Source organism: Monopterus albus, unplaced genomic scaffold (genome assembly GCF_001952655.1).
Source record: "Monopterus albus unplaced genomic scaffold, M_albus_1.0 scaffold60.1, whole genome shotgun sequence".
In the NCBI taxonomy this organism is placed as follows: domain Eukaryota; kingdom Metazoa; phylum Chordata; class Actinopteri; order Synbranchiformes; family Synbranchidae; genus Monopterus; species Monopterus albus.
Window position 1 is genome coordinate 823782 of NW_018127940.1, and position 26367 is coordinate 850148.

The following is a 26367-nucleotide window of genomic DNA, read 5'->3' on the forward strand; positions in this document are numbered from 1 at the left end:
AAATATAAAGGTATGTGTCAATCAAGATATATGCAAGAACAGGCTTAATGATTAATTAGATGAAACATTGTGAGTGTGGTGTACACTTTGTAATAATTCTTTAGTATATTACTTGTGTGATGTATTAATGCTAACACTGTTATAATCTTTTTTTAGTATAATATGTGTGTGGGCAGAAGTGAATCATTCACTGATTGCAAACCAATGATGGTAAGATGATGTCATGGGGTAGGACTGGATAAGTCTGACTTCTTCCTACTCCATTCAAGCATGTACTAGGTATAAGCAAATTGATATTGGATTATGTGTAAAGTTATGTGTGTTGTCATATCAACTGTTTTACATGCTTGAAAGAATAAATCAAATCAACCTGCAGAGAAGCAATAACGTAAGCTTTGCCCGTAGTCTGTCATCCACCGCCACAAACTACAGCGAGCTTGTTAAGATACTATAATAGCTAATTGTTAAGTAAAAGCCGGAAGGAAAGATGACAGATGGATGGATGTGGCTGCATCACAGTGTGCCAACAGACTGGGTTATTCATCAGGTTATGACAGGCAATACTGTTAACCTGAAGTAGCAACGATTCATTTGTAAACTAAATATAGGGTAATAAGTAATTTTCTCTTAACCGTCAATCACATGTACGTAGATGGAATACTTAATTTGTTATGCAGTTGAATCATATAGGCTGCAAGAAAACCTACAGATACAATACTGTTTTGTTGTTGTTCAACAAATCCATGACGTTTACTAAGTCACTAATTGTATTAATTAATTGTGTTAAACAATCATGAGCTCAATATTGACCAAAATACAGTACATATAGCATCACTATAATCTGTTAGAAAATAGCACCAGCACAAATGAACATCAGTCAACAAAAAGGCCATGAACACTGTGGCAGAAGCAACATGGACATAAATCAATAACTAAACAGTCAGAGGAATGGAGCACATAGCTGTACTGTACAGGCAATATAAACAGCAAAACGTGCAATCCAACAACTATTATGGGCTAATTCAAAACAGGGAATATACTGTATGTGCAGTTTTGAAAACAATCTAATATAAACAAACAGCTGTGCTGCTACATGGTAACTTGCAATCAATTATCCTAGGCACAGTCTCCCTATAATCTATGAGAAAATAGCACACGCCATAAAAAATAACCAACAATAAAAGGAAAAGCTGGGACACTGACACAGACATAAACCAGCTTTGGCAATTCACCTCTCAACAGTATAGTGAAGCGTGTTTCTGTAATATCACACATGCATATGTATCTGTAGCCGTACAAGCCAAACAAATATCATCGCGAGTGCAACAATAATGAACGCGCACTTCAGCTGAGCGAGCGTGTACATTTGTAAACACCACAACTAATGTAAACACACAAGACTGTGCTTACGTGACATCACTGTAACTTGCAACTCATCATCAGCGAGTAGTGAAATGACTGTACTCACCCATTTGAACAACACTGTGGTGGCATTGCACTGTGCAAAGTTATGCACGATCAGTCTTGGTCAAATTTCTTGGCTTTTTAATTCTCAAATGTGGAAAAGTCCATCGTGGCGCCACAGTGTTGAAGGAAGAGCCGCTGTGCAGCTACGGCGTCCTCTTTGTTGTTTTAGCTCATTACCATTCGCTCAAGGACGCAGAACAAACACGGAAGAACCCAGGTTCTTCGGTTTTAAACGTTGTATTCCGAGTCTCGCTTTTGCCTTCGTCTGTCCCTGGCAGTCTGAATGAAGCATTTTCCCGAAGCTAGACTTGTACATTAGTGAATGCTAGGGGTGTGTGTTTGATTTTTATAACTTTGCCTGCCTGGGTGGTGCAAATCTTAAACATATGAGGAGGTACAATTGCGATAACCTTAATGGTAGCACGTAATTAATCCCTCAGCTGACTTTGCATTGTTTTACAATATTTATTTACATTATATGTGCTTGTGCGTTGTCCCGAGGGCCTGCCCGTGCCGCCAGGTGATTGCGCGTGCCCCCACATGATGGCGCGTGCCCTCTAACGCTACGTGGCGTTCTAAATATAAAGTCACTTGACGTTTCCATTCTCCGAAGTAAAGAAAAGAATACAGTGTTCCAACATAAACAGTAAACACTTATTCTTGTTATAATTATAGAGCATCTACACTCACAAAAGTTGTGATTAAAGAAGAGGCTACATATGCTACAGAGTATATAGCCAATTCATAATCTTTAAATGCCATGCTCATATTCTCCAGTACTATGCAACTATGATTTGATTTGATTTTCATATATGCTTATATGTAATATGAAATAATTATTGCATCATATTGGAGCTGAAAAACAGTTTGCAGTGACGATAAGTGTTATAACACTCGTACCATTTTTAATTCAGCACCATATGAGATTTGTCCTGAGGACTATGCAGTGTCAATGGTGTGGAGACGGACACCTTCAGGAGAGCTGGCCTTTAATAGATGTCCACCCAATGCCACAGGTAAGGATGAGCTATCTTCAATTTCTTATTTTATTGTTTGTTATGTTAACTGACTTTGTAAATTGTATTCGTGTAATGTCAATTGAGAATTCCATAGATGAATTTGGGCTTGTTGTCTTGTGTTTATTTGACTTTGTGACCCAAAGTGTGTGCAGGTGTAAGGAGAACTCCTCCAATAAAATGATGGCGATGTACAGCAGATTCACCATTTGTATGTGATTGACCTAAATTAGACTTATTTTCAAAGAATGGCTGTTTAAATCAGACTGATTTACCAAAAAGGGCAACTGTCACTTTACAGTGGTAGAATTACCCTGCACTTTTACACTATTGTTATGGCATCCAATTTAATACACATCATGATGATAGCAATTTTGCTAGTTTATAAGGAAAAATGCTAGAATACTGTTACAATAGGCTGTGCTTTAGTGTATCTACAGCACAGAGCATGCCTTTTGCTTTTTAACTTACTGGCATATTTTCGCATGGTGTATAAATTCAGGAAATGATGAAAAAAATTATATCTGGTTCCCAAACTTTACACTCCTGAGGAGAAAGTATTCAAGGAGAACGCACTCATCCCTTCATCTCATTTCCACATGCAGTGATGTAACTCATGCCTTTACCCGTCAGCGCATAGCTTGTGTACTGGATAGAAAAAAATAGCAACTCTGAGAATCTCAGAGCATTCTTGAAGAAAAACACACTGAGGTCCACTTTCAGATGTTAAGCAGACGTTTTTATATGAGCACGGAGAGAAGAGCATTAGAGCAGAAGATGCAAGTTCTCTAACAGGGCGAGATTGACACTCAGCTCTTGAAAAGAAGAGAAAGGAGGGGGAAGATGGAAAGGGATAAAAAGCAATGCAGCTCCTGATAAAGATGCTGTAAAGATGCCATGCCTTTGTTCTTGCTGAAGGTCAATTTGCAAAAGACAGACAGCAGGACAATGAAGCACTGCTGGGTGCTAAAGTTACACATTGGTTTGATGCTGTAAGCTGTTGTAAAACTATAAAGAGTATAGGGTTCTGAAGTGGCATTTCTTTTACAACCATAAAATGGCTAACTGGCAAACTAGATGCAGTAGCTAACACGCTGTCATTTTCAGATGGCTTACCTGCGGCAGAGTAAGATTTAGTAGCATGACATTAGCTTTCCAGCTTGACATTATAGTTTTATGGTTAATAAGGGTTTGGCACTACAAAGCTCTTTCCTGCCAGGGCTGTTTATGTTTTTTTCTTTTTCTTCTTCTTCTCTCTATGATTGTGTTGGAAATTTAACACCTTTACTAATTAATGAAGGGCATAAAGGAAGTAAAAGTTCTATTTTTGTGAATCCTGGACTTTAATGTTTTCCTATCTGATTTTGGATACTGCTGCAGAGACATGACAGCTGTTGCTACCTATATACTTTTGTTTTTTAAATGAACCTACAGTAGGTCAACACATACTGCAGTAAATGAGAGCTGAGTTCTGTGTGACTGTCATTGTTGGCGGAACCGGTATGGTGTACAACAACATGCTCAGAATGATAATATGAGGGTGCATTACCACTTTACTAGAGAATCAGCTCCTCTCATGCCTGCACAGTTTAATGATAAAAGAAAAACTAAGAGGTAGCAGACATATTTTATGCTCAAGCAGAGTGCCTCTCCCTGTTAAAGCTGGCAGTGACCACTAGCAACAAGATCTTGTTGGACAATAGTTCAGGTCAGGTCAAGTTTATTTGTAAAGCCATTAATCATGGTTCCAGTGTCAGCAGGTTTCACAAAGCCCACATTATGAAACTATAAATGAAAATAACACTCCCCAACTTTTGACCTGTAATTAGATCAAGGTCAAACCAACAAAACCTTAGTGAGAAAAAATGTAAGAAGAAACCAAACCGCTCACAGACAGTCCTCCGATTTTTAGCATAAACAGAAATGGCTGCTGAGCACAGGAAAACAAAGATGAAATATTGATCAGAAAAGGCAACATAAAATGTGTGACCTGAATGCACTGAGATTGCTTGGATGAAGCATTCAAATGCGTTAGGGGCATCAGCGCCTGCTCAGTCAGAGTCGCTGGCATCATCAAGGTCATCAGAGGAACGGCACCCAGCGCAGGGGTGTAGGCGCTGCCTCAGTCATCGTGGATGACATCTGTCACCAGAGGCTAGAAGGGAGGAAAAGTCAAGAGGATACATACACACAGCAGATGAATTTGGTCTCGTTGTGTCATTCAAGGTTTATACATTAGTAAACACATAACGAACACTTACAGCAGCCTTCTGTCAAACTAGTCAGCCAGTCCAGAGGGGACTGGGTGAGACCAAGGTTCTGAAATAGCAGCAAAAATTAAGAAAAGTGCTTTATTAAAAATGTGAATTCTGAATTTCTTTAGTTGACAGTGTTGCACAGAATTGCTCTATATACCTCATTTTCTCTTATTTCTGTGGAGCTATGAAGGATGAAATAAGACTATATATGTCAAATATACTGAATACCACTGAAAGGTACGTCTGGTTCTACTTCTCCAGCACCATATACTGTTCAAGTAATTACTGTACATTTTTAAAGCATTATTTTTACATGCAGTTTTTGCTGCACTGTTACTGTACTTGAGGTTACTAGTTATTTTGCAGAAGAGGTTTCATATGTAATATTTTATGCACCTGCCTAGTGAAAGACCCAATTATCAATTAATGTTGTCATCCAGCTGAAAGAGGGAGCAATTAAAGTGGCAGAACCACAAGCTATTAAACAAACTTTTCACAGTTTAATGCACAGAAATATGGTCCCGTACTCTCTAGCAAGTAAATTAAAGAACATCCTTTAGAATTTGTGACATGTAAGGATGATCCTTTTTTTGTTTAAAGTTTTTTTTTTTTAACAAAAAAAGCTAGGGATTTTAGCTGTTTTTCCACCACTGGATTACACTCGATACACAAAAATCTTTCTCACAAAGTGTTTTAGAAATGCCTCACCTCTGACTCCTCAGTCAGTAAACACTGGTTTAACCTCCTGTCTCAGAGGATTGTTTGAATAGAAATTGTCCTTCAGTGGATGCTGTAAAACCAGACAGCAACAGGTCAGTTCCTCGGTGGAGCGCAGCCTTGGTTTTGATCAAATGCATCTCCACTGACCTATATTTCATTCTAAAGTTGCTGTTAATACAGTACATCATTGATAATGTAAGAATGGATGACAGATTAGTTCACAGAGAAAGCCATGTTCTCATCTCTGACCCTGTTTGGTCCTGTGTGACATGAATCAAAGTGAAGAAGGATCCAATTTGAAATAAATGAAAATGGTACTGCATATTTTTTCCATATAAAACCAAATAAATTTTAAGAAATCTGTAAATTGTGAAAGTGGACAAGTTTAAGAAAAAAATCTATGATCTATTAAATTTACAAAACTGATGAAATGACAATGAGAGGCTGTGCCGTTTTTCTTCAGTGAGTGTAGGTGAAAGCTGTTTTAATGATGCTTCCTCCCACCTCAGTAATGCATGTCCCATGAGAACTCAAGAAGTGCTTATGGGCTGTTTTTATTATGAAATGGCTGCAAGTGTGGTATTGGGTTTTATTTTATGTAACTAATAAACCACAACCAGGAGGGTTTATTTATTTATTTATTTCAAAATCCATGATGTTTCCTTTCAAAACTGTTGTGTAAACAAAAACCGAAACTCTTATCCAGGCATTTCATATTTTAAAATGATTTTGACTTTGGTCCATTTGTATCTTGCAGTACTGCTGCTTTCACTTTAAAACCGCAACATCTTACAATATCAAAATAAATGAAATCAGAGCCAAAAAACTAACGTATTGTAGCTGTGGAAAATCATCTTATATATCAATACACAAGCAAAATTCAGATTTGTTATTTGAGTAATTTTTTACCAGTCCCTACTAAACACACACAGTCTTTCTCAGTTTACAGTGACCTTTAGAAACATCAGAGCCAAAACACTGAATTGAATCCATAATGTCTGGGCATTAGGCTATCACAAAATAAACTGTTTACTGCTATTTTTATGTGTGATGGTCTAAAAGATGATTTAAAAAAAAGTGTGACAATATTTTTCTGAGAGCTGGTGTCCTTAAACAGTAGGAGTGTGGATTATGAAAGCAAGTAAAACCATCCAGGTGAAGCCAGATAGGAGGGAGCCAGATGCTCAGCACAGTGTAAAGCAGTGGGCCTCTCCTGCTGCCCTCTGGGTTGTCTCATAGTGCTGCATGGGCGCTCCCGGCATGTAATGATGTTTTGTGTGCACTCGTGGCTTCAGTGCATATCACCAGGAAGTAGCAGTGGAGAAGGTGGGTGTAGGAGGTGTGGTTTTTATCTCTCTCTCTCTCTCTCTCTCTGTCTGTGTGTGTGTTAGTGTGTGAAAGACAGGGACAGTGAGAGAACAAGAGATAGCGAAGGGATTGTGTGAGAGAGGAAGTGCTTTGTACTGTGGGAGTTTTCCTCAGGATGTCAAATGCCTGCACTGGAGTGGCGGGGCGATGTGTGTCCACTCCACCAGGTCGACAGCTGAGAAGGTGTAATGCTGAACCTCTATGTAGGTTCATGGCAATATAAGGATAAGTGGATTTGGGGTGGCGCTGGTATTTAAGCATCACTATATAAATGCCTGAGGGCAACCACAGCTGAGCTCCTGCATGCCTCAGTAATCCACTGTATGTTGCATTAACACAGCACACATTGTATCTATTAAAAACCATGGGACTGTGTCTGCTGCTCATAAAAGAAATTCTGTTCAAATACTGCAGCACTTTGCTCCCAGAACACCCCACCCCCTTCTATGTGTCTCAACTCCACTGCAAAAAACTAATGGGTGCCATCAAAATCTGATGGTGACTGATGGACAGAAAATGGACAGCTTTAATTAAAAGAATGAATATTTCTGTCTTTCTCTGCTTTTTGTCCTTCCCTTCTTCCTGTATCTAAACTCGCTCCATGTCACCACATCCACCTGCCTTTCTTTTGCCTCTCTCCCACATACCCTCCTGCATCCTCAACTGCCCTCTCACCCCTTCCTCGCTCCTCTGCAAATCTGTCGCTGTCTCTTCCCCTCCGCAGGCACCACTAGTCGACGCTGCTCTTTGGATCACCGCGGTATGGCCTTCTGGGAGCAGCCCAGCTATGCTCGATGCATAACAAATGAATTCAGATACTTGCAGCAATCAGTAGGTGCAAAGTCAGCTCCCTCTCACAGCCTCTGTTTCCAGTGTGTCATAAATTACCTCCCCAGTGTTTTCCCCTCCCCCCGATTCTCATCACACCATAGCCAGAGATTAACCACCTTCGATAAGGGAGCAAAATGTAATACTGATTTTGCCATTTTCTTCTTTGTGATGAACAGTCATCATCAAGTCCTTAAACTGTATAATTTAGTGTTTCCGTCATGTTTTCTGTGTTTGTCTTTGTTCAAATACTATAATCTCAAAAATATAAAGGCTAGAAGAAAAATTCTAAATATTGTTTTATAATGTTATTAAGATTTTAAACAGTATTTGCAAAAGTAAATTAAGATACAATATTGTTCATTCAAAGCAAGTATTACACCATAGAGAAATCAGGTAACAAAGTTAAGAAACTTGGTGACATCAACCTTATATCTAAAAGAGTCAGTTCTTTTCAAGCTAAAGAACTGGTGTGAATCTCTCTCTCTCTGTCTCTTTCTCTCTCTGCCTTTTTTCATTACATGTAAGAGATATCTTAATCACAAAAATAGCTCTTTTTTATTAAAGTCTGGGCAGATTTTATTGCATCATTTTAAACACATTTTGCTTTAGTGTGCCTGCCTTTAGCCTGGAATAGGTGATTTCGGTAACTCTTCCTTACTGTTAAAAATAAAATATTTCAGAAGAGCTGACATAGCACATAGAGCGCCACACCTGTGAATGTGTATTCATGGACATAAACTCCTGTGCAGTGATGTGAAATGTCATTTCACTGTGCAGTTTTTGCTAGATGTGTGTCTTCTGCTTCAGTTAACTCTTTTAATCATATTGGCTCATTTCAAAACATCTGCGAGGCAAAATGCATTTCAGTCTGGCTTAGATATGTGTCACGTAACAGGCCTTAGAGTCTTTTTTCCTCATTTTTCACACTCCGTTTACTCCAAAAGTGCAGCTTAGCATGTATCTTGCAAACCTGCGGATGACATCGATGCCCCAAGTTCTTTCTTCTCCTGTTTGTGGAGGTTCAGGGGCACCTTGCTAAGGGCCAGAGGATGCTGGCAGGGGATGGGATGTCCCAGGTCACAAAAAACCTGTTGGACCTCACCCAGAGGAGGAACTTCTATGCTGGTGACCTGCTGTCTTCTGTGGAAATACTACGCAATGTGACAGAGACCTTCAAGAGGGCCAGCTATGAGCCGTCTTCAGATGATGTGCAAGTGAGTGGCTTTATTTTAACACATGCACATGCATTGAAATATATTCATGCTCTACTGTATAGTGGCTTGGACATGTAGCTACTCTGTCAAAATAACTGGTTGGATAAGGGTAATGTTTGCTACCAGCACTGTTATATACGAGGAAAAAAAAACCCCCAAAATAAAACAAACAAACAAAAAACCCGCCCAAAATAGCACAAAGACTGACCAAACAACAGAACAAAACCTGGCTCTGTTGTATCAAGAGATCTCCTCCACATCCTAAGCTGTTTCATCTCATCACATTGAGGTTGATTGCAGTCTTGATCCTCTTTATATCAATAGGATAATGGTGATTATAGCTAAAGCTCCACCACCACCACCAATAAGATAATTTATGGTCCCAGAGCTCTGTCATTTTCAATGACACCCTTATCTTAGTGATCTTTGTGCTATCCTGTGTGCCATTTACAATTTGTGTATGTTGTTTCTGTGTGTATACGCCTAGCCATGTGTTTAGCTCATGCTGGTTTTTTAGTGACCTAAGGGGAAGGTACGCTAACAGAGCTGAGCAAGGCTTTGATTATTGTACTGAATGTGTGTTAATGGAAAACCTAATTTCCCATTACAGTTCTTTTCTGAGTTTCTAACCTTGATTTGCTAATGAATCGAAGTCGAGTTGTTCTCCAGCATAGTACACGAGGAAAGATAAAAACAAGCTACACTACACTTATATTACAACTAGTGGCACTAGACACACATGAGCTTCAGCATCTTTTGAATGTCATAGGATGCAGATGGCACACAGTTTGTACTTCAAACTAGGATGTAGGTAATTAAATCACCAAAATGTTCAATGCACTTAATTATACACTTCCAAAGTGCGGTGGTATTTGGATTACAAAATGTCAGGGGTGCTCTTTCCTGTAGTTTTCTGCTGGTTTTAAGCAGATTTATCATCAGTTCCCAGTGGATATTAGATGTATGATCTGCTGCTAATATTCTGCAGAAATAAAACCCAAATGTATTGGCCATGCATGGGCAACCTAAGGCCCATTCAGCCATTTTCCCACCATAGGAAATCTATGAGATGAGGAAAACATCCTGTCTCTAGTTATTATGAGAGCTCTAGTGTGTGTGGGCAGACAGGAGAGCAGTCAGCCAGCCCACCCCCTCCATGTGTCTCTGCGCTAATGCAGTGTTAAAGTGGGCACATTACCACCAGAGGGAGCATAAGCATTCAAGTAGAAAACAAGATAGCCTGTGTCAAGAGAGAGAGCCACTCCCTCAGGCATATTGTAGACCAGAGAAAATAACAAGGCTAAAGATCAGACAGGGGTCCTATTACTACTGCAGGCATTCACCTCCAGCAGCCCCTGCTCTCCGCTGCTGAAGAAGACAATCCGCACAGCTGCTCGAACATTCCCTTTCATCATTTTTTTTTCTGATTGCAGCTTGTGCTTCTCCAGCATCAAGTGTTTGCTGCAAGCTGCTGAGATTTAAGATGTGATTTTGTCACAGCTGATTCACAAAGTTCATCTTTTCTCTGATGGTTTACCATCACGGTCTCAATGTCAAATTCTTTGGTGCTGTTGAGCCCTGCAGGGACTGTCATTATTCCCTTATAGACATCCTCAGAAATGTCAGCAAATGATCCTTAACAGGTCTTGTTTGAGTGTATAGTGTTTGTGTCATAATTTAAAAGCATCTTACTGCAGTGTCTGTAATACTTGTGTGTGGGTGTATTATGTATTCTCCCTTTCATCATCTCTACAGAACTTCTTTCAAATCATCAGCAACCTCTTGGAGGAGGAGAATAAGGAGAAATGGGAAGATGCTCAAAAGGTAAGCATGCGACAGGACACTTATAGTCAATAATCCAAGTTTCTGCATGAATGTTGTGTGCCTCAAAAATGAACTCAAAGCTTGTTTGCAGTTGCTCCATCTGAATAGCAGAGATAAAGAAAAGTCAGGTCGGTGTTGAGATAATGTCAAAATTAGGTATATCATTTTGAGAGGTCATCTACCAGCAATGACATCTGGTCTCATTTAGAAAGCTAGTTCCTCAAAGTTCCACTTGGTGGCAGCAGCACTGCCACAGACACTGTCCAGGCAGTAACACTGCAGGACTTATTTCTTCTGCACACACGTTGTTTCACCCAGATAATACAGATCATCATCATCAGCCAGCGTGATTAGACTATGAAGTTGACTTTTATCATAGTAACACATTATTTAAACATTTTATTGCATGTACTACAGTGGCTAAAGAGTCTTTTTTTCCATTTGCTATTCTTTGACATAGTAAGGCAGCTACATCATCTGCAGTAGCATTATGATAAAAAAAAACATATTCTCAGTATCCATGCATGGACAACAGACTGCAGCGCTGCAGTAATGTACTGAAAATCAAAATCTGAGTATAGGGCAACATATTTTTAGAGTACAGTGTTTATCCATGGAGACTGGCTTCTGATTACATCCTCTGTTGGACTCATTTATCAGGTTGAGAGGTGAAGACTCTCATTTTCAAAACTGCCAATGTTATCTGAGACAACCTGAACCCTGAAATCACACACATTCACACTCTGACAGAGATATCATCTGTGATGATTGCAAGTCAGCAGAGGCTATGCATTATGTTGTCACCTTTGTTGGTAAATTGACTTAAATTAGGTATCACCTGTGCTGACACATGACTGAGGGGGTGTCTTAAAATCAGTCAGATCTCTTTTGTCTCTATTTCACTCCATGCCCAATTTCAACTAAGATGGTATGGAAATGCAGATGGCTCACACTCTGCCAGGAGTGCCAGCCCTGGCTGTCTCTACAGGCAGTAATTAGGTGTTTGCTCACTGCAGCTTTAGTTTGGCAGGCCATAAAAGAAGGTTGTCGGTGAGAGGTGCTCACAAATGAGCAGTTTCATAGGTAAGAATGCATCAGCAAGAGAGAGACAAATCAGACAAAATATAAAAAGAGGCAAAGTTGTCTCTGTGACTACACACCCAGAAGAGTTACGTGAATGGTTAGTTATTTCTGTAGTTATTAATGTGCCTGTCTAAGGAGTGCTGCTTCACAGTTTTGGCACTATATCAAGTGGACATTGGGTAATCAGTGTTGTCTTATTTCAACAGGCGAAGCTTGGACTTCACAGCCATCGCTTTTTCTCACTTGCTGGTTTTTCTTGCATTAATGAGTGTTCTGAACTCAGTTTACAGAGCACCCACACACTGTGTGCTGTGGACATTCAAAATATGCACATGAAACACCTCATTATGAGGTTTTACTGGCTGTAGAGTTGGCTCTGTGCAGAGATCACTATATATTCACCTCCTGTCACTGTTACCATGGCAAGGAAAGGAAGAGCTCTGTCTACAGAACCTCCACTGCAGCCATTTCCCTGCACTGCCTTCACGTCTCATGGTTGCCATGGAGACCAGCAGAATGAGCATGACTGCACTGTGCGTCAGACATGCCGGAAGGGGCGACGTGATGTGCTTTTCTCTCCCACTATGGCTTTCACTCTGCTGTGTCAGAGGCTTTCAACCTCAGCATCACTGAGACGCTTGCTTGGCTTAGTGGTGACACATGTAGAAGCATATGTGTGCACACAGAACAGTGTTACCAAGTAGGGAGATACCTGCCTCAAGTGTTGGTTGAATAGCAACCCTGAGTGAGGTGTTAATTGCTAAATGCCACTCAGTGGCCTTTCTAATTGCCTGACATATTATTGTGTGGTCACACATTTGTCCAAATCCTACAATAATATTTCTATAACATGACACATTTTGCTAATAGACATTTTGAAATGTTGCTGCAGCATTGCCCCACATAGCTGATACTTTGTGTTAAGAGTCCGGTATTTATGTTGTCTTGTATGACACAACTACACAGTCCTACAATCATGGTACTACCACAGTACTAGCTAGGACAGTGGTCCAGTATTTTGAAGGCCAGTCACTGGATTCACGTGCCTTGGATTTACTGACGTGGAGGAAGGAGCCGATCAGACCGGCAGTGTCACTGATGGTGCTGAGGAGCTGTCCGTGGTGCTGAATGCTTGCCTCTGCTAATTGAATAAATAAGTACATTTTTGTCAGTTTTACTTTAGTGGCCAAATCAATTGATAATCAGCGTAGCTGCTGATTACATTTCTGTCAATCAAATTAACTGACTAATTGTTTCAGCTACAGAACCAGCTTGAAAATTGTATCATTTGTTGTGGACGAATGTGTAATTTGTTGCACACACTGCACAAGAAATTTTAATTTAAACATCCAAAACTCTGACCTTCGTCTTTAGCTTTGTCTTTTTCTTTTTCTTGTTGCTTCAGTGTTTATTTAGCTAATACAAGTTTTAATATTTCTTTGTTTGTATGTGCTTTACAACTTCACTTTACACTGCTACAACATCTATGAATTCATAGCAGCATTTACTATTATGGTTTATATTAAAAGAATCTTCTTGTTTTTTATTTTTTTTATTTTGTCCAGATCTATCCTGGAGCTGTGGAGCTGATGCAGGTCATAGAGGAATTTATCCACATAGTTGGATTGGGCATGAAGGATTTCCACAATGCCTATTTGATGACTGGGAACCTGGGTAAGAATCAGTTTAGTTTTCCTCTTGGCCCACAGCCACTCAGCTTGTTTTAACTTTTTTTTTTCCACTTGACATGGACACATAATCCCTATGTTCTGCTGACTCCGTGTGTCAATTTCCCCACCACCATTAATGTAGGATAAATGGTGCACGGTAAGGGTGGAGGAGTAAAATTACTGCAAATCAGTAATATTAATTAAAAATGAGCTCGTGGTCTTAATGTGCTAAATTCCTATGAAAACATGTTTAACACCTAGTCCAATATCAAGAGCTTGAGGTGTAGGAACCCTACAAGTGGAGAGTTATTCTGTAAGTAGATCTATACAGAATACACACACAGTACTTACTCTATCTTAAATACAAAATATTTTTGTACTGTATTGAGTTTAGATCATTACATGTATACTGTAAAATCTGGACACCATGATAGCTCCCAGAAGTGAAGGTACCATGACTCGATCGCCCCCGGGTGGCTGGGTGTTGTGTATGTATGTCATAAATCCCACCTCCACCATGTTAATGGATTGGACATGAGTCAAACTAAAAACTCAAAGTACAAATTAATGTTTTGCAAAGGTGACATATGGTTTTTACCAGATATTATCACCTGATGTGTGTACAAGTGGTCATTTTGGTAAGTTTGAGTTGATTTGACAAATTTGATTGTTGGCCTGATGCATCGCTCAGCTGCTTGGTCGCTACTGTGCAGAATCTGGTTCCAAAATGCCAAGATGGCAGCTGCTGAATTCACAATATTTTGGTTCCACTTTTGCATATTGGAGGGAAGTGGTGATGTGTCATCCATATTTATGTACAGGCAGTGGTTTACATTTTCAAGCGATACAAGATAAACAAAATTCACATGAAGCAGTCTTGAGAAAGACTTGATAGGCAGAGCGTATTCGAAATGTTGTTGTGCAACAGTATAAAAAAGACTGTTTATCAGTTTCTGGTGAGATTAGTAGTCCTGAAAACATACTGTGGGAGTGTCTGATAAAAGGTTACAGAATTAGAAGGGAAATTACAATACATGTTATTCTTTGCAAACATGAGCTTGCAAACATTTTTTTCTGCACCACTGATTGCAGTCCAGATTATAACCCCTACTTTAAAAAAGAAAAATCTCTGGTTGTGAGTCAATATTTCCCTTCCCTAATGTTCTCCTGGGTTCTTTTAACTTCTGTCGCACAGCCTCTTGGATGATCTGAGGTCTCTGTGGCATTTCATTTCTTACTCAGCCATAAATGGTATCTTACTGGAATGGAATAATAGAAATGCAGTCTTGATTTATTCATGCAAGTGAATGTGAGCATGTACAGCTGTATTGGTAGGCAATTCCTTTGGGAGAAGTGGGGTTTCTTCCTTGTATTCTTTCTAATGGTTAACATTTGATCCACTTCTAGCAAACACTCACACTCAGTGGGTCTTGTGGTGTATGATTTCCATAATGATGAATAGGTAGCCCCCATGAATGGCATACCAAACATGCAACACTGAATGCACCCATCAAAATGCCATTATGAAACACAGAGAGGCAAATGGACACTTGGAAATAAGGCTTGAACGCATTTCATAATGTCAAGCATTAATGACTTCTTCCACAGATGTGAGAATATTCCTACACCCTCCTCCTATTATACACTTATTTCAATTTGGCTTAATGGGTATCGTCCAATCTCACTGCCACCCCTTCCTTTTGTGGCCAAAAAAGCATTTACTCACCTTTGCTTTCTACATGCAGTCTATTCTTTGACAGTGAGTCTAAAATGATAATTAAGTGTTTTGTCCTGATTCAGGTAATTCCTTAAACAACAGTGTATATTGCATAGCTAAACCGAAATGTATAATAACTTCACTTTAATTATATAAATCAGCTACGTATATGACTATAAGGCCTAAGCAATGATGCAACTCAACTAACAGGCATTATTAGGATTATACAGGATTTAGGGCATTTTTATTTAGCTTTTATTTTTCTGTAAATCACATATAAAATGCCATATTTTTTCACTTTTAAACATGTTTTTGTAGTTCCATTAGTTTTTATAGATTCTATACGTTATAAAAATCAATTTACAGAAACAAACAAAAAAAAAGAACAATATCTTTGTGATTATTTTTCAGTTATTTCACAAAATAATGTTGTATTGTGGTGTGGTGCTGCATTAAATGGGTATCATTCTAAAAATAAGTTTGCTCTGAAAAGCTGCTTGGGCGACAATAACGTTACTTTTACACAAATACGTGCAGACATAATAGTAAATGTGATAGATAACCTGTGAGGGTATTTTCACGTCTGCTGAGCTATGAAAAACATTGGCTACCTATAAGGCATACAAAATGCTAATGTGCTGTACTGTGATGTATTTGTGAATTTGTAACTCTAATCGACACAAAATCTGTTTCACAGTTCTTGTCAGAAATGCAGTTTTCTAAAGATGTATTTTGGCATAACCTGCAGGCAGAGGAATGTGTTACGCTCTGCAACATATTTTAGAAACACTTCAAAATCCCTGGTTTTGTTAGTTTTTGTTACATTTCTTTTGGTTTTGTTTTTCCTAGTGCTTTCCCATAGTACGTGCATCAAAAGCATAGGAATTTGCAGAAAGACAGCAGCTTCCAGTTGCCTTTTTTTTGCCTCTGACAGTTCTTCAGGTGGCTTCCTGATTATGCTGTGCACCTTGTTAGTGAGTTGCAGCTGGTTTTGTTCATCAGCATTACCAATGAACAGACAGCCTCCTTTCCCCAGGAATAATGCATTTGAAATTCACAAAATTAGGACAATGAAAAGTGAATTCTTGTTCATAATAGCGATATGTTGCTCCTAATGTTTATTGACAGGCATTTTTATTTATTTCTTTACAGTCCAGCATTAAAAATACATAGGAATTTGATTTGACTGCAGACTGTCCTACAAAACACATATTGAACATCTTGTTAAAAAATTAAAAATTCAAATTGGTTTCTTGTACAGAAACAGAGCTGGTTTCTCCTTTGAAAACATAAAACAACATTATACAAGTCACCATAATGTCTTGGATTATGGAGCTACATGATACCATATGCTTCTGCTGGTTCCACTGACCTTAAACCAGTGGATGCTGTGTACCACAGTGCCATTTGATTCATTACACAAGATAGCTTTTGTACTCACCACTGTGAGCCAAATGAAAAGGTCAGATGGTCATCAGTGGCATCTAAAGGGCTTCATTATATATGTGTCTTCATTTACAGTATGAAGCCTTGCTATTTCAGCTGCAGTGATATATAACATCATTAGTTGATCAGGACTCATAACCACCAAATCACAGGAGCGACTGTTTTTAAACCAACTCTGAATACGGTGAAACGGGTTTCCAGTACAATGCACCTCACTACTGGGAGGAGCTGTGACACAACTTGAAATTAGAAACATTTATTCCTCTGAGAGACTTCAAAACTTTACTAGCCTACATCGCTAACAATAATGGATTGTTACTATTTTAATTAGTGTTGTCGTATCTGTGTATAATGGCCTGGGTTGAATGAGCTATATGCAATTTGTGTTTATGTATTTATGTAATTTGTTCACAGGAATTTTTTGCAAAAAAGATTTGGACCTGGACAAGATTTCCTGCCCGAATAATTCTTAACTAACTAACTAACTAACTAACATCAACTCTATTAACTCTGAGAGGAATTTTCAACACAATTTTAGGCCATAAAAACTTTGGGATTCGTGTAGAGTCTACAATGATGCGGACCAGGGGCAGGCAGATTTCTGACCAAGCTTTATGGAAAATCTCAGCACAGGCTGAGGAGCCATTTAGTTTCTGAGCAGTTATTTGAAGTTGTAGCAGCCATGAGCTTCCTCTGACTAAAACCAACAAGGTATAAAAATGGTATAAAAATATCAAGGTCTTCTAAGGAGAACTACATGTTTAGTTGTTTGTTGTAAGAGTCAGTAAACAAAAAAAAAACAATGCTCTTTGTTTATCAGTTTTACCACTGTGATGAATTAAACTATATGAATGAACCAACTAAATGTGGCCCGGTCACATTTCACATTATTTGTCAGTGTATTTGAGCAATGAAGCACTAAACCAAACATGGCTAAGACATGGGTTGAGATTTTATGTGTTACCCCCGGACAGAGCACGGTCTTTGGTTGCCAGCCACAGTAATTTTAACTAACACCACGGTGGCACTTTTGATTAAAGGAATGGAAAGTTTTCTGGATCCATCAGTGGAAGCCAAGTGGAGAGCATCTGGCTGAGTAAGATATTGCTGCATCATTTTGTCACTAATTTATGGCAGCCTCTCAACACCTAAATAAATACTGGCTGTCACCAGTGCATCGTCCTCTGTCCTCCTACTTTTAGTCAAATAACCTTGATTACACAGGGCTCTCTGCTCCAGCAACTCATTCTGTCTCCTTACAAACAAACACTTGGAGGACAAAGTGAAGCTTCGAACATGTTAAACAACTAAACTCGAGGAGGAGGGAGATAGAATGCACTTTTGACATTTTAGTTCTGTTGTGTTGCTGTACTTCATAGTCAAGAAAATATTTTGACATTAATATTGATTAATTGCAAAACAGACACATACGATGGCTGCAAATGTTCAATTTATTTTCTCTGCAAACCGCATTTGCTGTCTGACTTCAGCAGTTAACGTAATGATGAACCTCCCATGAACACTTTCAGACGTAATGACCAATGCTATAATTTCCTCTTATGAAAATGAACCATACAGCATAGCTCTGAATCGGTGTTTAGAAGCATCACAAGCCTAAACGATCGCTTTATTTGTGCTGTCTAGCCCCATCAGGCAAGTGCAAAGCCTCATTTACCTGCAGAATTACCCAGAACCCACCCTGAGAGACAGTCTTCCTAGCACCCTACTGTGCTTCACAGTGTGCCCCGTGACTAAAACCACCAACGCAAACACACACAAACACACACACATGCACATGTCACTGCTGCTGCCAGCATCTGGTGCTGTGAGCAGGCCTCTTTGCAAATGGCGGGTCCCGTTGCGATCTGTGATTTCAGGCATGCCTCTGCTCGATCATCCCAAACACACACACACACACACACCTTCACTGTCACAGATTTCACTAAAACATGAAGGTTTGCCAGAATTCATATTGCATTATTGGCAGAGCACAAGGAACAATAAAGCTTTTGCATCAATGGTGGGATTAGCCTCAAATTGCCCTTACTGAAGCACCAGCTGACTGGGACCGGATGTGACACCAGGTAGAGAACAGTACGGCTTTATCCTCCTGTTGTAATGCTGAGGCCTTTTCACTTGATCCTGGATATTTTCCTTGTCATTGCCTTAGTCCATGGTCTGGCCTTTTATGAGACCTCAGCAGGGAGGTGAGAATATGAAAGAGTGATTAAAGAGATTATGTGTCTACCAGCTCTCGGGTGCCAGTGGTAGCTTTGTGTGTGTAGTTTGCACTTTGTGGTAAATGTGTTCATGAATGCATTAAGACTCCAGCTGGGAATTTCTTTGACATATAAACGACCTGTTTATTCACATGCACATTCAGTTTGATAAATAAAAATAAAGGTCTCTGTGTTCCTCAGTTTACCAAGATTGAAAACTTAATCATGCTTCAGTTTTTACAAACGTTACTGATGTAAACAAACCTTGAACAGCATCTGAATACACTGTTAACGAGCTGTTATTGTTGTGTTGTGTCAGCCAGAGTATTTCAAGATCAGTCTCTGAATTTGGGAGTGATAACAGGCTCCCGTGTTTTGAAACGTAGGTCTTAGTATTTGGATTACTGACTGTTGCACAACCTCTGAAGCATGAAAACGTCAGCTCAGTCGTGCTCGTGTTTAATCTACAAACCGAGATAAAGCAGGTACAAGCATGTAACAAAAAAGCCTCTTTTCAGAGTGATGTAGCGCTACACTAAACCAGTGTAATAATACATCACCTTAAAAGGGTTAACATCATATACAGCAAAGTGAAACTTTTCAACTGCTGCACAGCTGAAAGTATGTGACATGCTTCCAGTAATCAGATAGCTACTTCCAAAACTACCACAGGTTAAAGAAATGGTTTAACATTTTGGAAAATAAATGTGCAAAACTCTTTTTCTTGTTGAGAATGAGAAGGTTGATCCCACTGTCATATCTGTAATGTAAACAAGAGGCCATAGCCAGTTAGTTTATGTTAGCACAAAGGCTGGAAAATGGGGGACACAACTATTCAAGTTCTGTTCAACATCTCTGCTAACAGCCTGGAGATAGTGCAGTACAAAACCCCTGCGCAACCACAACTTCAGGTATTTACTGTGTACTTCTGGTTTTGTATGGATTGAACAAATGAGATTTAATAAATTACTGTCAGAGCTGCTAGCTGTTCTCCTGTTTCCAGGCTATCTGGTACTGTATTTATGCCATAAACATAAACATGTCACAAGTGAACACATAGATACTAAAATATCATGCACCTATGTGTGTTAGCATAACACACACCTCAGTTCAATTATTCACATGTGACCAGTGTGGCTGAGTTAGGAAATTTTTCACTGCAGGCTCACATTGTCCATGAGACAATCTACAAACTCATAAATACTGTTATTAAGTACACTGACCACGCGTATTTCTTCTCTGGTCCGTTTGCTTGAATTCTGCAGTGGCCAGCATCCAGAGGCTTCCAGCAGTGTCTGTGATGACTGACATCAACTTCCCCATGAAAGGTCGTAAAGGCATGGTTGACTGGGCCAGGAACTCCGAAGATAAAGTGGTCATCCCAAAGAGCCTCTTTGTTTCCCAGTCAGCAGGTACAGACTGAATGTATTTCACAAAGCCATCTGACTTCCAGTCCAACACATCTCTCCTTGGGATTTGCCGCATGAACAGTTTTCATGTACAGACTTTGTCTCAGAAAATATATATGCAAAGATTACTTCTGTGTAAAACCTGCAGTAGCATTTCTAGAATCTGCAGATAAAAAATATGAGATTAATGCAGAGTGAATCCACAATAGCTACTGCTAAGGAATGAAATGTAAATATCTTGATATCTCAGCAAAGCTGCAAGATTTTAGTTGAAAACTTTACATTACAAGACTTTCACAAGGGTACATACATAACTCTTCCACAGGATGTATTTTGTTAATGTCTTGTGCTACACCTCCCTTTGCTGTAGGAAAGCAAAATAATACTACAAGCCTTTGAACAAAGCCAGTTTGCCTGCCGGTACTTGTTCAGACACTGAGTTTTCTATCGACTCAGCATTTTCATCATCCTTTCAAACACTGCCAGTTGCCACTGTATATCGCAAAACCCAGAGCCAGACAATTTGGTTAATTGGTGTAATCAGTCTTATCTGGAATATATCAAAGATAACAAAACGAGAGATCAATCAGGGATCTGTGACACGTGCCTAATGTCAGCTACTCTAATTTGGACAGTGTAACAAGCTGCTTCTATAGGAGGCTTCAACACTTCTTGTCAACAAAGACTGTTGCAAAAAGTACTTTTTTCCAAAAAAAATCTATTTTTAAAGTGTTACTGGCAGAAACTGCACTGGCACTTCGAACTAGCAGGTTTACATAACTCAAGTTTTACATCCAATTAAAACTTACCCTTGGATTATGAAAACTGGCCATGATATTGGAAGGCAAAACTTTATAGTATTAAATACAGATGGCTGACAAATGAAAGGAAAAACCAATGTGAAGTGTCTTAGTAAGGTGCTGGGCCACCGCACGCCACCAGAACAGCTTCAGTGCACCTTGGCACTGATTCTACAAGTCTCTGAACTCTGCTGGGTGGATGAACACCATTCTTCTGGTGGTGGAGACGCTGCCTAACACATTGCTCCAAAGCCTGCCATAGGTGTTCAGCTGGGTTGAGCTCTGGTGACTGCGAAGGCTAAAGCAGATGATTCACATCATTTTCACACTCTTCAAACCATCCAGCGACCCCCTCATGCCCTGTGGATGGGGGCATTCTGGAAGAGACCACTCATTTATTCAGGAATTTTCCTTTAATTTGTCAATCATTTGTACAGTATGGACAGTATGGAGATTTTGTTTATATACTTATTAATTTAAAAGATTCATTGATGTGAAGCTATAAACATCTGTACAGTATAAAGGCCTGACAATAATGTTCATTAATGCATCATTTTCCACTTTAGATATGGAAGGATCCCCTGTCTTCATTTTGGGAACAGTTCTTTACAAGACTCTTGGACTCATGCTACCTTCACCAAAGTAAGGACAGCATATCTGCCTGTCTGTATTTTCTGGTCTGCTGGCAAGAGGAAATATGAGACAGATGTAATGCTCTGGTAGCAGGAAAGGTGCCCATTTTTATTCAGAGTAGTAGATCAAGTCTTAAAAACAGGTGGTGCCTGACTCCAGTGTCCCTGAAATGTTCCACTTAGAGACATCAAATTAAAAGTTTCAAGATGGCAGAAACAAAGAAAAAAATCAAATCTGTGTGCTCCTATAGTTCTAAAGTTACTTCAGTTTATAATTCTTATTACTGTGTCCTCATAGCTAGCAAGAGCTGCTCTTGCTAATGAAGGGTTTATGTTTACCCTGATGTAGTTAAAGCTCTAATTTAGTTGAAGTTTATTGTAGCATGCAATAAGTAGTTAATTAAGGATGTCATTAGCTCCTGGAAAAAAGCAGTGGAATATCCCAAACAAGCACCTGATGCCAGACCTCCATCGAGAAGTCCCTGGCACCAGCGCCCCAAGGACAGAGAGGTCATTCCACAATCGTTCAGGCCAGATGCTATAGGTGGAGCAGCAGGCCTTCAGGTGTCCATGTGGAGAGGAGCTCATAATGGGACGCTGAAGCTTGCTTTTTGCAGACAAGCATGAGGATAAGCTGATCTCCATTTGCCAGATTTGAGGCTTGCAAAGTTTCAAATGAGAAAAGAGCTTTCTTGCCACTAAATATCTAAAGTCTCTTCAGTGTGCTTACAGTGGAGAACTATATATCATTGATTTTCATTCCTAAAATAAGTCCAGAAAACTCACTTTTGCCATATGAAAAAGTCAGATAGAAATGTTCTCAGCTCAAGTGATGCTGGTAAGACAGAGGTCGCTGCAGTCTCACCTCTACTCTCTTGTTTCCAGTCGACAGTTTTCTTTCCAGTAGGATGTGCTCCAGGACTTCAGCTTCTAATAAAAAGAATATTCTGTCAAGTGTTCAGTAGCTGGAGAGGGTTTTTGAAACAGGACTATAATACTAGATTTTAAAAGCGCAGAATAAAGAGAAACGTGTCATTAAGGTCAGGCAAGCCTTTGATTTTGATGTTTTGAACACCGCTGCTGGCAAACAGCCTGTATGGCTGCTTTGAGACGTAATGGGCAGCTTTTAAAAGTCCTCATATAATTGAAAGTGTGATGTTTGGGTTAGTATTCAACACAAGGTGCATTAGAGGAATTACCTGACACTGATATTTGGCTAAATTAAGAATTAATCTGAGGAATTTGGACTCTAAATTTGAGATTATTAGATTAGCTAGCAGAGAGGAAATCTAACTTTATAATATTCATGTAAAATCTTCTCAGAAACTCTAAATCAAGTTTTAATACCAGACCTCTTTATGTAGGTCTCACCCACAACACAGGAAATGGTGCATAATGTTCAGACTTTATATCCATAAGATGGATGTTTTATAAGGATATATCAGTGTGGTAACATGGCTAAGATTACAGTATATGCCAATATATGTCAAGATATGCACATATTTGTTAAGCCTCTGCTTTTTGTTTAGAAAGTCTCCATCAATGACAATTCAACAGTGTGTCAGAGGAAAATCATTTTGTTATATTTTGGGCATCTGTGTTTGACTCAGGAACCACACAGTTGTGAACTCCAAGGTCATTGCTGTGACTGTGAGACCTGAGCCCAAGGCAACTGAGTCCCATCTAGAAATCGAACTGGCTCACCTGGCAAATGTAAGCACCACAGTCACTCTGTCATCGTCATCCTTATGTAGATTAGCTAATAAATAATAGGTTTGTACATATTTTTGTGTTTTTTTAATTAGTTTTGGTAAAAAAAAAAAAAAGAAAAGATAAAAGACTGCTCAGCAAAGAGAGATTTTGTCTGGTGGCTGAATGTTCTACAATGACCACAGCACATATCACTTCCCATTAGTCGACACACAATGGTGGTTAATTGGCTCGATAATTAATTTGTAAGCGCCCGGTGTCAGGAGAGTGCACTGCAGTCAGATAATTACAAGGACAATCCCTTTTATGACACAGGCCTTTTTACTCATCTTGGAGATAATGAGTCTGACCATGCCCGTGGCTGTGTGTGTGATAGTGCTCTCCACATTTATAGTTACCGTTTCGGTGTGATCCATGAGACACATCTGATCCACACTGAAGGACAAATAAGCAGTTGATTTATAATGATGATGATAGTGGTGACAATAATGATCATCTATTAATATCCTGATTTACCAGGTCAACATTTTGTCCTTTTCCTGCCTTCCAGGGAACAATGAACCCTTACTGTGCACTGTGGGACAGCACCATAATGTAAGTGGACATCCACCTTCACTTCTGTAACTATGCCTTTGTGTTGTAGAGACTCCTGGGATTGTTTTAAGGTGTTCTATTAAATATCAATGCAACAGAGTGGTTTTCAATATTACATATGTGATACACAGTATGTGTTCCCTGTTACACCTCTTGTGTTAGTGTGCATCCTTCCTTTATCTTCAGTGTTCATGACAACACATTTTACAGGAGGTGAACAAAACAACAGGAATACCTTATGGGGCATTTCAGTTCTCTGCACTAGTGAAGTGTACATTATGGTTTTTATGCTTTGTTGAGACAGTTTTGTTGTTTTAATCCTGTAGTAGTTGAATTTGTGGCCTTTTTCAGCATCCTCATTGTTGCTGAGTCAGTGTTGTTAAAGTTCTGTAGATGCACTGTTCTTGTGTTCAGTATGTCGTCACCATTTTGTCAAGACTCTTATTATACTGCATGAGTCACTCATGAGTCATAAGTTTACTCCTGTATATCACAGGTACACAAACATTTGTACAACACAGATTGTTATGCATCTGCTTTGGAAAAAATATCTGAAGAAATACACATTTGATAAGGGAATATTAATCAGTCAGCAAAACACAAATAATGAAGAGCCATGTCACATATGGAAAACTGTCCAAAATAATGAGGAAATATGAAAAACACAAGAAAGTGGTGTTAGCACAAAGAAATGCCACAGGATAATATCACAAACAAAAACATGAGACTAATCATGGAGACTAATAAAGGCCTAACACAGTCACGAAAGCATCTAATATCATAAGCAGTACAAAGAAAAGTATTGTTCTGGGTTGTACTGCAATATTCTGTCAACACCATATATGGTTACACACCTAATGGATCCTTTTCCTTTTGGTTGCTTGATAGCATCCTTTTAAACCAGAGTAGTTTTGCCTGAGTTTGTTGTTGTTGTGCTGTTTAAGGTGATTTGTGGTCACCTTGTTTGCACTGGAATGTTTCCTGCTCTGGCACAGTTAACAGCTGGCAGCGATGTTCTTGTCACCTGATAAAACCAAAGTTGCTGGAGCATTTCCACCTGAAGAAAGTCAACTTTTGTTACTTTACACTGAGGGAGGCCTGTTCACTGCTTTAGCTGGGTGGTGACTATTTTCTAATTACACTTAAAAATAATAACAAACCCTAGTTTTAATACTATTTATGGCCAGCCATTTGTTGCATTTGCATTCACTGCATAGAAACGGTCTCTCTATATATAGAGTCTTAATTGGGAAAGTCTGCTTTTCCTGCAGGGAATTCAGATTGCATACTGTTGCACAGAGGATTCACAGTAAACAAAGCATGTGGACACACTGGATGATGCAGAAGACTAGTGCTCGTGCATGCCCTCATTTTACATTGAATGTGTTGAATCCTCTCAGACCATGGTTTGTTTGAGTGCTCTGTAAGATGACACACGGGTTGCTTTCCTTCTTTTGCATTTCTGACAAAGTACCAGTGATTTAAGGCATGTTTGCTTCCCCTGATGGTTGATATGTACGTATGTGCTTTGAACGCAGCTCGTGAATCTGCATTATTAAAATCTACTTGCCACCAGTAACGAGGACTGAAATTTTAATCTTCATAACTTGCAGATCAGTCTGATTCCCTGATAGGTAGAGGTGTTTTTTTTTCTAAAACACAATAACAAGTCACATTATTGTGTAGCATATCACACACACACACACACACACACACACACACATCCCTACCATGAGAAACTAATTATATTTCGGGGGGTTTTTTTTAGTGTGCACCTATCGATGGATTTCAAGTGAAGTTGGATGAGCAGTTCCTGGAAATATTTTTGATTTATTTATGGGAACCCTAAGAGCAGTTGTGGGTGGACCAGTTTAGGCAACAGCTTATACAGTATAAGGTTTTTATTTTTACTTGGAAATTTCACGTGAATTGTGCATAGTCTGCCCTCCATCGTGATATTTTAGGGCAACCGATCTATTTTTGAACAGCAAAGATACAAGTGGGACAACGCTGCTCCGTTCTCTTTCTCTGACTTTCACAAACCAAGTTTTTAATATGAGGATCTATTAGTTATTTCAATCTGTGCACCACCAAATGACTCCATGATATGATTATCATGTTCATTTCAAACAGTTGGCTCGTCCTATTGCACAATAGCAGCGACTCTCAGGACCCATTCAGGGGGTAATACACCATCTGTCAGCCATGTTGGTTCAAACCAAACGAGAGTGCTCACTGTGACAATTAGCAGAATGAAAATGTTGTTCACAAAAGGAGAGCTGTGTCCTCCGCCTTGTCCATTGCACTGACTTGTTGAGGTCCACATACGGAAAATCCTGAGCTGAATACTGGAGGCAGCTACGGCAGAGCTGTAAGGCTGAGGCAGAAG

The 26367-nt window shown here is 39.3% G+C and overlaps 1 protein-coding gene and 1 long non-coding RNA gene across 13 annotated transcripts in view; one reads left to right on the top strand and one right to left on the bottom strand.

The window, feature by feature from the left end:
• Positions 1–2010, bottom strand: part of LOC109961930 (uncharacterized) — a 77472-nt gene extending 75462 nt beyond the window's left edge. For both annotated transcript variants that reach the window (XR_002275193.1, XR_002275192.1), the window contains exon 1: positions 1469–2010. This is a non-coding gene — a long non-coding RNA (uncharacterized LOC109961930). The remainder of the gene's footprint in view (positions 1–1468) is intronic.
• Positions 1–26367, top strand: part of adgrb3 (adhesion G protein-coupled receptor B3) — a 114919-nt gene that overhangs the window by 60623 nt on the left and 27929 nt on the right. For 10 of the 11 annotated variants that reach the window (XM_020603109.1, XM_020603104.1, XM_020603111.1 and 7 more), the window contains 9 exons: positions 2382–2483; positions 7554–7660; positions 8680–8874; positions 10630–10698; positions 13347–13455; positions 20099–20245; positions 21609–21684; positions 23285–23387; positions 23935–23978. In XM_020603109.1, the coding sequence (XP_020458765.1) occupies positions 2382–2483; positions 7554–7660; positions 8680–8874; positions 10630–10698; positions 13347–13455; positions 20099–20245; positions 21609–21684; positions 23285–23387; positions 23935–23978 (952 nt within the window). The remainder of the gene's footprint in view (positions 1–2381; positions 2484–7553; positions 7661–8679; positions 8875–10629; positions 10699–13346; positions 13456–20098; positions 20246–21608; positions 21685–23284; positions 23388–23934; positions 23979–26367) is intronic. The other variant, XM_020603105.1, reaches the window with a different exon arrangement.